The sequence below is a fragment of the Pithys albifrons genome, chromosome 19 (assembly GCF_047495875.1).
Source record: "Pithys albifrons albifrons isolate INPA30051 chromosome 19, PitAlb_v1, whole genome shotgun sequence".
Classification (NCBI taxonomy): Eukaryota; Metazoa; Chordata; class Aves; order Passeriformes; family Thamnophilidae; genus Pithys; species Pithys albifrons.
Window position 1 is genome coordinate 6,317,700 of NC_092476.1, and position 13,348 is coordinate 6,331,047.

The 13,348-nt window shown below is 56.7% G+C and overlaps 1 protein-coding gene across 1 annotated transcript; it reads right to left on the reverse strand.

The window, feature by feature from the left end:
- Window positions 1-557: 557 nt before the first annotated feature.
- Window positions 558-13,342, reverse strand: XYLT2 (xylosyltransferase 2). Its single transcript, XM_071573800.1, has 11 exons — window positions 13,175-13,342; window positions 7,792-8,263; window positions 7,143-7,318; window positions 6,616-6,818; window positions 6,146-6,226; window positions 5,771-5,987; window positions 5,191-5,367; window positions 4,041-4,303; window positions 3,738-3,933; window positions 2,984-3,317; window positions 558-2,638 (listed from the first exon to the last, which is right to left on the reverse strand). Exons 1-11 carry the CDS (start codon window positions 13,325-13,327, stop codon window positions 2,316-2,318), a joined length of 2,595 nt encoding a protein of 864 aa, XP_071429901.1. The 5' UTR covers window positions 13,328-13,342; the 3' UTR covers window positions 558-2,315.
- Window positions 13,343-13,348: the final 6 nt, after the last annotated feature.

Here is a 13,348-nt window from a genome sequence, read left to right on the forward strand (position 1 = left end):
CTCAGCCGCGGCTCTCCCGGCGCTCCCCTCCCCACACACGCCCGGGATATCCCGGCTCGTCCCCGGCCGTCCCGGCCCCTTGCCGGGGTTACCGAGCCCCGTGGTTCAGGCAGAGCGGCAGCCAGGCCACGTGTCTCTCCCGGGATCAGCGACACCGGCCAGCCCTAGCGCTGCCCCGCTCCTGCTGGGTTAGGCTGCGGGAGGCCCCTGGCCCCGCAGGCATCAGGAGGTGCCCGCTCATTAGGTAATTAACACCTTAGTTAAGTGCCACATCAAGGCTAAGTACCCCGGTACCTGCAGGGCACACGCTGCCAGGGTGTAACCGGGCTCAGCCCCCGGCTCTAGGCCCTTCCCGCGCTCTCACGTGCTATGAAAATGGCGAGCTTGGTTTTGGGTCACACATAACCCACGCAAGCGAGGTCACCCTGCCCTAACACCTCCACACCACCTGCCCTGGTGCCCAAGAAGGATTTACACTGTTACCAAGGCGAGCCCAAACTCTTCCCCTCCTTCATCCCTTCCAGAACACCACAAAAACCTGACACGACACTGTAGAGATATAGATATATTTGTGATGATGTTGCATATTTAAGACAACTTTACATAATGCTTCTGACACAGAGTTTTGGCGTCCTCCCCTGTACGGCCCCTCTCCCCTCCCACAGCCCTTGGAGCACCCCAGGAAGGAGTGGGCACAGAAGGGGTGGGCTGGGTGCCAGCAGGTACCTCCCTTCACATACCAACATCCCTCCATGTTACAACACACCTCTTGCCGCACGAGCATCCTTTTATCTGGAGATCAGGAGTGTGAGACCTGCTGGGCAGGGAGAGATGGGACACATTGGGAAGGTGAGGATGGCACAAATCCATGGAGACAGCAAAACCCTACCAGCTCCTGAGACCCTGCCTTGAGCAGAGGGTTGGGCCAGTCAGGTTCCAGATAATCCCGAGCTGTGATGCGTCTTCCCAGGGTAAAACCAAACCCGGACTTCTCCAGGCAGTCTTGGAGAAAAGAATGTTGGAGGCAGACTCCAAGGACATCGGGGAAGGGGGATGCTCCACTGCAACCCTTCCTAGGAGGAGGTGGCATCTCTTCCCTCCAGAGCAGGGGGAAGCAGAAAGAGCAGAGCAGATGGAGCTGGCCGGACCTCGTCTTGCCTCTTTGCTTTTTGGCCAGGGAAGCACAGCAGGTCCCAAGAGCTTCTGCCGACATGGGAGAAAAGAAAAGGTTGGGCCATGGAGCTGTGGCATGGGGCAGCCCTCCAGGCACAGCAAGCTGCTTTCTCATCCGCAGAAGGACATTGGCCCCATGGATGATGTTTTGGCAGGGGACTGGGGCATCCCTTTGCTGAAGTGGAGATGGAAGTGGCTGGGTCTACAGCAGCTCCTTGGCCTTGAGCCACGCACCGAGCGCTTCCCCCTCACTGTCACACAACACACTAGATATTTGGCACAATCAGGCAGTTGCCCCACAGGACAGGCAGCACCCCATGACCTGGGGGCAACCCTGTCCCAGGGCAGCAGGCTGCAGGTCCCCAGCAGGAAATGGGCAAACAACAAAACAATAATAATTAATAATAAAAAAATATGTAAACGACCCAGCACCCTGTCCTGTAGCACCAGGACACCCGAGAACAAGGTATGTTACAGTCTGAGGGGAGATGGAGACACAAGGACTTCCCGACCAATGCGGGGTCTTGTCTCTATTGCACTTTGCATCATATATATTTCTATATATATATTTATAAAAATACAAACTAAAGGACTGGGGTGGAGGGGATGAGATGCAAGCCCCAGGCCAGCAGCAGCTCTGCACACATGGCAGGCTTTGACCCGTTCTGCTTCTTCCTGTCCCCGGTCCCTCGCCAACCCCTCAGGGGGAGCAGCCAACAGCAAAGGCCTGGTCCTGCTGAGCTCCAGCCCAGGGCTGGGCACGATGCTGAGATGGTCCAGAGTCTGCCCACCCACCAGCTGTCCCTCCCTCCCACATCACCCTTTCCTGAGGCTCCAAGGCCTGGAGTAACACACAGCTCTTCCCAGGCACCAGACATGTCCCCGCAGGGACAGGCACCCTGGCACACTCTCCCTGGCCAGCAAGAGCCCATTCCTGGGGAGGTGGGCAAGACCCACCTCATGCCTCTCCCTCTGCCCAAAATACCCCAACAGGAGAAGGTTTTCCCCTGCCTGAAGGTTCCCATTTTCTCTTCCTCGAGTGACTACGGTGCAAATGGCACAGGGTGATGTGGTCCGGAGACACCCCACGCCAGAGACGGAGGATGCTCCTCGCTCCCAAGGCTGCCCCCTGGCTGCTTCTGCTACCTCAGCCGCCCGTCGGCTTTGACGGGCCCCAGTTCCGATTTGGGGTCCGGGGACAGGGAGCTCCAGGAGGTTTTGCTGCAGGTCTCCAGTGAGGTGCAGGCAGAGGGGCTGCTGACACAGACATCTGCCACAGACCAGAAGGTGCCGACGGCAGCGTCCACCCAGTCCTCCAGTGCCTTGCCCGTCAGCTGCGCCTTCCGTGCCGCGTCCTCCTCCGCCGCCTCGGAGCGTGGCAGGTTGAGGATCCCCCCCAGGCCCTGGAAGTTCTGATCCATGTACTCGTTGCGGGGGGGCCCACCATGCAGCCAGTTGCTGTCATCTGGGCAGGACAGGGAGGGAAGAGAAAGGGGATCAGCAACATCCCTGCAGGTCGTACCTCTCAGTCCAGTAGAGCACAGCCCCTCATCCTTTTGCAACCCCAGCTCTCTTCTCCAGCTCAAAGAGTGAGATGCTGCTGCCAGGAAGGACCCAAATAATTTGCCAATGGGGCCTCCACAGCTGCCCAAAGGCCTAGTTTACAGATTCACATGGGCATGGTCATAGCAGCAGAAATGGCTCCTGCCTTGTCACCAGTTGCAGCCCACAGGCCAGCACAGGGGGATGCACCTTGGACTGCCCACAGGGAAACCCGCCTGTCCAGCCCCAAACTCTAGAGTATCCTCACCTTTCCTGAGAGGCTGCTTGCGGTTGAAGGTCTGGGGCACTACTAGGAACTGATTCTCCCCCAGAGGCTCCCAGAACTGGAGGAGGCGGATGGTCCAGATGCCAGGGCGCAGAGGATGGTTGAGGGGGGGCTTGTACTGGGTGAACTCTGCCTCAGAATCCACCGTGATGTCGTAGGAGGCAGCAATGACGTAGGTGGGGTCGATCCATACCACTGTGGCTGTCAGGTTGGGGCCCCGTGACCACTTCTGCATGGCCACTGGCTCATCAAAAGGTCCAATTAAGCCTCCAAAATTGCGGAACAGTCTTTCCTTGGGGTCCCACTCTGTGCCCACCTGGAGGGACAGGAGGCACAAGCAGTGGGATGCTGGGCAGGGAGACACTATCAGCTGAGGTTTTGCATTTCACCTCCCTGAACTAGGGAAGGAATAAATCTTTGGAGACCAAAGCAATGGACAACCCACCCTCCATGGCTGATGTGCCTGCACCATGCCAGCACTAATTTAGCTGTGGGAGGCCTCCTGCGGCTGCAGGCACTGGGCACCACAGCCTCAGCACTCCCTGAAAGATCCTCTGTAGGCCTATACTCCAACGAGTTCCACATACAACACAGAAACCAAACTCCTCGACAAAGGCTTGTTCTCAGACACAGTGGCAGCACTGTGTTCCTCTGTCCCCACAGTGTGGTGCAGGTGGGGGAGAGGAGGAAGGGCAGCACAGAGTGGGAGAGCCAAGAAGGGAAGTGCCCCATATACCTCAAGGTTTTGCAAGCGGTTTGCCTGCCCTCCATGGCCTGACAGCTTCAGAGCTCCTTGGGGCATCATCCACACCTCCAGAGACTCTGCCTGCCCAGTTGCCAAATTCTGCACTTCCTGCATCACCAGGTAACCCTGGAAACGGTCGTCATAGAAATATAAGTGCACACTGGAGGGGAAGCCCCGGGATTCAAATCTGGAGAGAGAGACAGAGAAGTTGCACATCAGAGAAGTTGCACCCTCCCAGTATGAGATGAAGGCTGCCACTTGGAGCCTGGATAGTGCCCACAGCAAATGCCCCACCTGCAGAGCTTGTCGGCCTTCACTGCCGGCATGGACACAGCTTTGTGGAGCCCCAGCCTGGAGAAGGCCGTGTAGAAGGTGAGGGTGACATCGCTGAGGCCACTGAGCCCATCAACACGGTCATAGACATTCTCCCAGTACGCCTTGAGGGCTGGTGTGTTGGGGGGATAGCTGCCATAGAGATGTGTGTCCAGGATCTCCAGCACCTCCTGGTTCACCGTCGACTCAAACTTGCGGGCGAAGAAGGTAGGTCTGGAGAGTTGCTGGAAGAGCACAAGCATTTCTAATAGTGTTGGCTTCGCTCACTCTGCCCTCCCATTCCAGCAAGAAAATCTATGGGACTCATCCTGTCCCTTTTGAGGGCACAGGCTAAGGAGCAGCACAGCACAGCCAGCATGTACGTGGGATCCTCTATGACAGGATCAGTGGGAGCACAACAAACACTTACTGGTACTGCAGACGGATTGCCATGTCTCCCACTACACCTCCTCCTTTCTGTGCTCAGAAGCAGCCATGTGTCATCCAGCTCCTTTGCTGCAATCTCTATTCTGATGGGCCCCCACCCTGCAGAGCTGCTGCAGAACCCTGCACGAGCCCTGGCCATGTGGCACAGCCTGTGGGATCAGGGCTCTGGGCTTTCCAAGCCTGGGACTACTGTAAAATCCTGACAACCACTCTTTTCAGGGCTGGGTCTATCTCCCCTAAAACTCCCCATGCTCACTCTACATCCCTGTGCACTGAAAGCATGGGAGACAGTTTGTCACAAGGCATTTTCTCCTGCCAAAAGCACCAGCACTCTGAAGGGGGTTTACTGAAAGGATATTTGTCCCAAGTGATGGGTTTGCAGGGGAACAGCAGGAAAACAAGAGAAAGTCTGGGAAGAGGAACAGTGCTGCAAGCAGAAGTATGGCTGCAGGGCAGGACAGGCAGCATAATCCTGCTGCTGGAGTGTTTACAGACATGACAACACTGAGCCCTACAGCAGCTTGGGAGCTGACCCTGCTCTGGTCCCTTGCAGGGCTTGGGTGCAGCTCATGGGGACATGCACAGCAGCTGGCACTGCAGCCCAGGCTGCCCGCAGGCCAGCTCAAAGAGGAGAGAGACAGGGAGCAGGGGAGAGAGCAGGAGGAGAAAGGAGGATCTTTTTCACCTGTAGCCGGAGGAAGTCCTGGGGTTTGAAGTCATTTGGGGAGCACCCGCACCAGTCGACTATGTGTTTATATTGGCACTTACAGCCCAGCTTCCGGTTCCAGTTGGTCACTCGAAGGTTGTTATCGACCAGCGTCTCACAGGCATGACTGTTCTCCAGGACCGTGTGGAAGAAGGACTGTGCACAGTAGAGAAAGGACAGGACACCCAGTGTTGATAGAGGATGGATGGTTAACAGAGAGCCTTACCCGCAGAGGAACAGGACAGACCCCAGCTGCTCCTGAACAGAAACTTTACCCAGTTCCCAGCACAGGGCAACACGTTAGGGACCAGGTTGTACGCCCACACCAGCCCTGATCTGGTCCAGAGGGCCGTCAGGACCTAAAGCAGGGCTGGATGTAAACGTGACCCTTGGTCTGTCTGTTCCTCCCACATCTGAGTCTGGACAAGAGAAGGCACAAAGCTGCCTGAGCAGAACCACCAATGCCCTTTGCAGCTACCCAGGGCAGGGACAAAATGGGACAGAGATGTTAAGTACAGCAGTAAAAATATCCAGCCCATGGCCTGCAGCCAGCACCCACCTCAGCTGGCAGGAGCGTGTAGGTGTAGAACTGGCGCAGCTGGGACACCAGCTGGTCGTTGGCATAGACCACATACTCCACGAAGCTGCGTGTCAGCGAGAACCAGTCGGAACCTCCGTCCACCACGATGCCCTCGGGAATGTGGCGCTCACCCAACCTCCACATGTGGGAGTCACACTCATGGAACAAGCGGTCCAGGCCCTGCTTCTTGATAAACCTGCCCACATGGACCAGGACAAGACGTTAGGAGTGTCAACCACTTTGCTAAGTGTAGCTACATGCAGAACATTCCCCTGCTCCAGCTGTTTCAGTTCTTTCTTCAAATCCCTCCTTTATTTGTTTCTTCAGCTCTGCTCTGCCCTGAGCTGGGATTACCTGGCATTGTCCCGGCCATGAGACTTCAGGAAGTTCTTATCTCGGTATTTGGACAGGAACATCACCAGCTCTTCATTAGTCCTGAGGTGCAAATTAGGAATCATTAATGCCCCGGGGGTGAAGCAGCCAAGTAAACATTCATACTACAAGAGCCTTACGACACAAGGAGCCTAAAGCTGCTCAGTGGGTGCTGACTCAAACCCTTGTCCCATCACTGGGGAGACACAGACGCGACCATCTGGCGCCTCACATGCATGTTGCCCTGCAACACCCAGACCGCAGGAAAAAACAGCCTTCAAGGTACTGGCTGGGCTCCTCTGCAGAGATGGGACCAGCCTGGCCCTGGAGCATCATCACCGGCAGGTGGGTGCAATCTCCAAACCCATCTTTCTCAGCTCCCTGCTCTTCCCTGCCCCTCCCAAGGCTGCTGCAGCATCACAGAGCCTCAACACCTCCAGCAAGGTCCTCACCTTGTGGGGTAGTCAGTGGCACTCAGGTTGATAAAGAAGTCCCAGGGCCACTCAGTCAGTTCCAGCAGGTCCTTCATGCTACGCAGGTACATCTTCAACAGGCTGGCACCTCCCCAGATGGTCACCATACGCCAGGGTGTCACACGGATGTTGGGGTAGTGCTGGGCCAGCTCCACGGCCTCACGATGGAGGTAGTTGGAGCGCTGCCAGGGAACAAGGCTCACCCTCAGTAGCAAGCTCGTCCTCCTGGAGCCCTGTCCTCCTTGCCACCAGCCCAGGGTCAGCCCTTGCAGCAGCCTCCACATGGAGCAGGGCAGCAAGACAAGACTGCTCTGGGCAGGGGGGATAGATCCTGCTTCTGTGAGCTTGCAGAAATAGAGGCAGGGGGTCACAGCTCCACAGCAGTGAGGACAGATCCTATCCAGCCATTTCCCCCACTCACCACACACCCACACCCCAGCTCTGCTCCCTGTCCCAGTGACTGATGTAGCACTGTTCGAACCTCCTGCCCTCACCCCACCACACACCTTGTCAACGTGGATGTAGAAGAAGTGCTGCTGGTGGTACACAGCCTTGATGAGCCGCTTCAGCTGGCGGATGGCCCTGCCGTGCACGACCAGCATGTAGGCAATGCGCACGGGCTGGCTGGGGGGCACCTGCTGCAGCCGGTTCTCATCCCACTGGATGACAGGGCTCACCTTGCCTGCACAGAGAGGGAGATGGCTGTCGGCCACCCCCAGACTTGGAATGCACCCCCCAGACCTCCTGAGCAATCCAGGAGACCTGAGCAAGGCAAGGAACAGCAGAGAAGCACTCGTCTTCAGGCAAACCCCAAACTGGCTGCAGTGGCAGGGAATGGAGGCACACACAGCCCCTTGTGTTACACTGATGGGGCACTTTGAGGAAGAGGGTGTCCTTCTCTGCCTCCTCAAAACAGAAGATGCAGCTGGGCAGGGCTCTGACCCTGCAGCACTGTGGGCTGGGATGAACAGCCCAGTTTAAGGAGGCTGGCACAGCTTTGATTGGATTACAGAGGGAGCGGTAATCTGGGAATCAGTGACAGATTGAGGCTGCTTGCTGCCAGGTGGGTCAGTTCGGTGAAATAAGGAAGGTGGTCCACATGCCTGGGATACTCCTGATGCCTGAGGTGAGCAGAAGCACCCCAGCAGGACTCACCTGAAAGCTGGCAGTGGCGAGGCACGGACTGGGGCATGAGGCTGCCGGCCCGGTGCAGACACACCACGTTGGCGATCTCCTGTTGGCACTGCTTGGTGCTGGCTCGGGCCAGCGCCGACAGGGCATCCTTGCCCGTGATTTCGCACTTGGGGGTGAAGCTGTTCTCAGTGGGCTGGGGAGCCCCCTCCACACTGCCTGTGTCACCCTGCTGGAACACAGCCAGCTGGGCCTCCCCGCGCAGCTCCGTCAGGTTCCTCCTGCTGGAGGAGTCCAGCACGGCCGGCAGTCTCCATCCCGGTTTGTGTCTGGCTGTGACGGCCCTCACCACCTTGGACACCAGTGCCCCGGGGCTGTCCGGCCGTCCCCGCCACCGCCCGTGCTTCCGGCTGGCGCTACCTCGGCGTCCAGCAGAGCTGTCCGAGTCCTTGGAGCCATCGCTGCTCTCAGGAAACCCAGCTTTTTTCTGCCGCTCCTGTTATAGTTCCATGTGGATATGAAAGAGAGGACAGACAGCATTAATTCAGGCCTGCTTCCTCCTGGCTCTGCCAACATGCTCCTTGGAGCACCCCTGTTCCCAGTCCCCAGAGCTCAGTGTTGCAGGATGGCAGGTGCTCCAGGAGCAGACACTGTGCAGCAAAGGACATCACACAGCTACCTAAAACCCCAGTGTAAGACCCACAGGACCCTCCTGCATGGTCCTATGCCCCAGTCACAGGGACAGGCCCCTCCATGCCAGCAAGGGGGACCAGTTTGCAGACCACTTCATCACAGCAACCTGACACACACAGGGTCCTGCTGTGATTGGCCTGGCTGCAGACAAAATGGCCCAGGTGAGTTTTATCTGCACCAGCCACTCTCCAGGAGCCTGCCCACACAGGGGCATCCCTGACAGTGGAGACAACACCTACCAGAAGACAAATGGACCAAATTGCCTGTCGTGCCCACACTGGGAACCCAAGCCCAGCACAGCCATAGTCCCAGGGGGCTGCAGCTGCGCTCTCTGGACTGAAAGCACCAGAGAGGCATCGACCAAGGTCCTGTCCACGCTCCCATCCCTGGGTCCCAGGTCCCCATTCTGTGCTGGAGTAGGCACCTTCCCTAGAAATCCAGTTACAAACCCTCCCGTGGAGCCAAGCGGATGTGTAATTAATTATATTTGGTTACCTCTGCCAGGCTGGCTGATGAGCCAGCCCTGGGGAGAGTTGGGAAGTTTGGATGCTACGCTCGTGGGAGAAAACTTTCCCAGCAAGTGGTACCCATGGTATTGGGGCTGTGTGCTCCCAGCCGACCACAGGCGCTTCTGGGTGACAGGCAGGCAGCTGCCTGCTCCAGCCAGGCCCCCCAGGGCTCTCACAGCACCCTAAAACCCTGACTGTTCAGTCACTGTGTCAGGCACCATAGGGGCCTGCAAGGCACACACGGGGTTATTCCTGGGCAACAGCATCTCATGAGGATGGGCAGATGCCTCACAAGGACAGCAGGACTGAACTAGCCCCTAGCACAAGGCCCCCTGTGGGTGTAGCTCCTGGGAAGGTCACAGCCAGGAGAAAGCACACAGCGTAAAGGCTGGGAAGCATCTGACATGATCTGCCTGCTCCACAGTCCCTGAACTACCCATATTGTGGTGGACAGAGAGCAAACCATGGCCAAACCACTGCTTAAATCTGGAAGGGTTGGTTTAGCAGGGATAAGCTGATACCATGTCCACCCCGACAGGCGTCACAGGCAGCCCGAGACAGGCAGAGAATCCTTTATTAGTCACCATGCAGGACCATCTGTTCCAGAGCTATAAACCTGTTTTCCCCACCAAGCATCATAGGAGCAGGCAGTCAGGAGGCCACAAGTGAGGAGGGACTCTATTCCATGGGCTCATGGAAGAGACTCACTGGTCCCACTTGCACCCTCCACTCCCCAACACACCTGACTCCAGGGATAACCCACCAGTTTGATGCCCAACCTTGGTTACAGCCCTGCCCATCCCACTGGAAAGAACCCTGTTCCCAGCTCACAAGCATGCCTGGCTGCCTTTCCCAGTAGGGAAGTTGTTAAGAAGCAGTGCCAGCTTTTCCGGAGCTGACAGCTAATGAACTTAAGGGTTTCTAATTACTGCACCACAGCAGAGTGATCCCTCCACCCCAGCCTGGCAGGAAATAGCTCCAGCCACATTGCTCTGCTGTGTTTAAGACTTATGTGTGGGACATTCAGTGAGGCTCCCCATCCCCATCCCACCCTCTTGACAAACACAGATGACTCCAGGCACCAGCCAGAGAGGTTACTTAGAATCACAGAATCTTTTAGATTGAAAAAGCCCTCTAAGATCTTTCAACCGTTAAAGCCCTGCCAAAGCCATCACTAAACACATCCCCCAGTGCCACATCTACATGTCTTTTAGATACCTCCAGATATTGTGACTCCATCACTTCCTTACCCAGCCCGCTCCAGGGCTTGACAACCCTTTTGGTGAAGAAGTTTTTCTTAATATCCAACCTAAATCTCCACTGGCACAACTTCAAGCTCTTTCCTCTTGACCTGTTGCTTCTTATTGGAGAGACTTACCCTGTTCTGCCTCCCCCAGCATGACACTGCCACCCCACAGTGCCACAATGCCAAGCACAGGTCCGACTGTGCCACTATGTCCAAGCTCTGCCATTGCAAGGAACAGAGTTAACACCACCTGGTGTCCTGCAGGATTCCTTCTCTGGTTGTCTGACTCCAGTGTCTGCCACATACGAGCACTCATCTGACAAAACCAGCACCAAAACTTTCCACTCACCAGAGGAATCCCCAACTAAAATGGCTGGAGTCAGCCCCCTAAAAGCAAGCTCTTTGGGGCAAAAAGGAGAAATCAAACATCTCTTCTCTGGAAGAAGAGACATTTCATACGAAGCTTCTCCAGCGGCCACAGCACAGAGCAGACACCAACACAGAGGCCCCAAAGAGGTGCCACCTCCTATCTGGAAGGGCAAAGACAAGAGATGAAGTGGGGGAAGAGATGTGAGAGGGTTTTCCTGCTGTCAGATCCACCGTAGACTAAGCACTCCAGGAAGTTCATGCACTTGCCCAGGAGCTGCCTGTGACATCACAACAGTGACAGGATATCACTTTGGTCCCCTTGGGCTCCCACCTGAGTGGGGACAGGCTCACACTGCCCCCAGCAGAAATGGGAATTTCCTCTCCCATCAGTCAGTCTGGACAGGGATTGTGGTGTCTGGTCCCAGTGGAACAAGATAATTTGGTTTCTTGGAGGTAGGAAACTCAGTGTTGTCCTGGGTGAATGGCAACAAATCAAGCTACTCCTGATTTGTACACCATAAAGCCTCTGCTTGGGGAAGACAGGAAGCCTGCAGGACCCCAAAACAAGGCTTGGGAAGAAAAGTGGTAGATCCAAGCAGCACAGCTGGATCCATGGTGCTTACACTACTCAAGTCTCCCTTTCCCTCTCTACAGCCAGTCACAGCCCATTCGTGGAGGGGATGAGCTGGGTCCATTAGTGGGAAGGAACCATTTACTCTGGCAATTAAGAGATCCCAAACTTCCCCAAATCCTTCCAGGCATGCAAGGTCAGGCTCTCCTGGGAGTGTTTCGCTGGTTTTATCAGATATGCCCTTAGGGGAATGGTGGCTCCTCCAGGTCTGGCCAAAATCAGAATCTGCAGGAGGGCACAGAAACCTGCCATTTTATAAGAAATAAAGGTTAATTGGACTTTTCCCAGATTGCTAATGGGTTTGGGCTGTCTGTGAAATTCAGCACCGTTCTTGCCTTCTCCAAAGAAGCTTGCCAATTCCCAGGCCCTGGAGTCAGGGCTGATGGTGGTGAACCACCCCCTTTCCAGGCAAGGGGACACACAGCCAAACCTGTCAGCTGCCCAGCTCAGTTTTGGGACAAGCCATTGGGAATTCAGGAAAGGACCACGGCAGAACAAGTCAACCCAGGAGGCTGCACAAGGCAGGAGCAGAGAGAAGCAATGCAGGATGGCATAGAGGAAAAGAGAAGACAGGGCAGGTGAAGTTAATTTGATCAAGGTCACCAAAAAGCGGAAGGAGCAGTTGGGCACTTCTTGGTGTCAGATCAGTCTGTTCTCATGGTTCCAGTGCCTCCAGATCCTGGGCAGCTCCATGTCCCCTCTTTGCCACATTTATTCCTTGTCTCTCTGTCAGTGATGGGTGTATGGCAGCACACAAAGCTCCCAAGATACTGGGGCTGGGAATTAACCTACTGAGTGAGTGATGTCACCTTAGAGACCCTCCCCATTGCAAGGGGCTGCCCAGTTCACCTTCTCACCCCTTTTCTCTCAAGGAAAACTTTCTAGACCTGCTGACCATGGGATCACCCTCCACACCAGGGAGGCAACAGGAGGCTTCAGCTACTGGTCCACCCAAACATAGTGGGACACGGTCTGAGCAGTTCACAATAAATAAATCAATCCAGGTAAGCAACCCAGAGATCAGGAGCTTTGTTTGAAGGTGGCAGAAATTTGCTTCAGCAGCCCAAGTCCTCCTCAACCTCTGCTCTGTGCCTGACCTTGGGCAAACTCCTTCAGCAGCCTGTGCCTCGGTTTCCCCAGTCACAAGAAAGGAGTGACGCACTTCACCTCAGCAGAGTGTTCTGATGTAAAGACAACTGTGACTCCAAAAAGTCCTTGTACCCTTGCACTTCACAGGGATACCCCTGACTGAGCCAGGTACACAGGAACTGACACAAACGTCCCAAGCTGCTGTGTATGCCATCCCAGCTCTCTGAATTACGTATTTTCTGGTTGGGGAGCTGCCGACCTTCTCACATCCCCCAAACCCCAGAGAAGCGCAAGACCCTTATCAAGTTCCTCACACTCTCCACCCCACACCAGACCTCAACCAACCCCCTCTGGGTCACAAGCTCCCTTTCCCAGGTTCTGTGACCCTGCGGTGCTGCAGCTGCAGACCCTTCACAGGCAACATTCCACAGCCCACCCCTCTGCCCCTGTCCCCAGCAGTCTGAGCCTGTGGGATCCCTCCCACCCCAGGGACCCATCCTGGGTCTGGGCCTTGCCAATCTCACAGAGACACCCTGGGAGTGATGGGGGGCACCCCCTTTGTGTCCCACCCCCAGCTCCAGAGCAAGGGAACACTCCAGGCCCCTCAGGGAACAGTCGCCCCCAAAGGGTCTGCCCCCACTAAGGGCCCCCTCCCAGCACTCAGCGAACCCCCACGACCCCCCAGGCCCTGAGCCCATCTCAGTACCCCCAGGCCTCCTCTGTCCCCCGCGTCGTCCTCAGCCCCTTCACGACCCCTCCATCCCCTTTATCGCCCCCTCACAGCGCCCTCATCCCACTCACTGCCCCCCCGATCCCTCACCGACCCCCCCTGAGGCCCCGGGCCGCCCCCCCGCAACTCCCGCGGCGCACCTCGGCCGGCCCCTCCTCGTCGAGGCCGGCGGAGCTCCAGAGGACGAGCCCCTGGAGCAGGAGGATGGCGAGGGCCGTGGCGGCCGCCAGCCGGTACCGCCGCACCAGCTTCCGCGCCCGCCCGCCGGCCACCATCGCCCCGCCGGCCACCATGGCCCGCCGCGCCGCCAGCGC

What these genes read in the sequence shown, in the direction of transcription:
- XYLT2 (XM_071573800.1), bottom strand. Translation starts at nt 13,327, where the DNA reads ATGGTGGCCGGCGGGGCGATGGTGGCCGGCGGGCGGGCGCGGAAGCTG. An exon ending in GCCACTGACTACCCCACAAG is followed by an intron (nt 6,227 to 6,615) that starts GTGAGGACCTTG and finishes TTTGCACCTCAG; the next exon opens with GACTAATGAAGAGCTGGTGA. An exon ending in AGGACTTCCTCCGGCTACAG is followed by an intron (nt 4,304 to 5,190) that starts GTGAAAAAGATC and finishes GTGCTCTTCCAG; the next exon opens with CAACTCTCCAGACCTACCTT.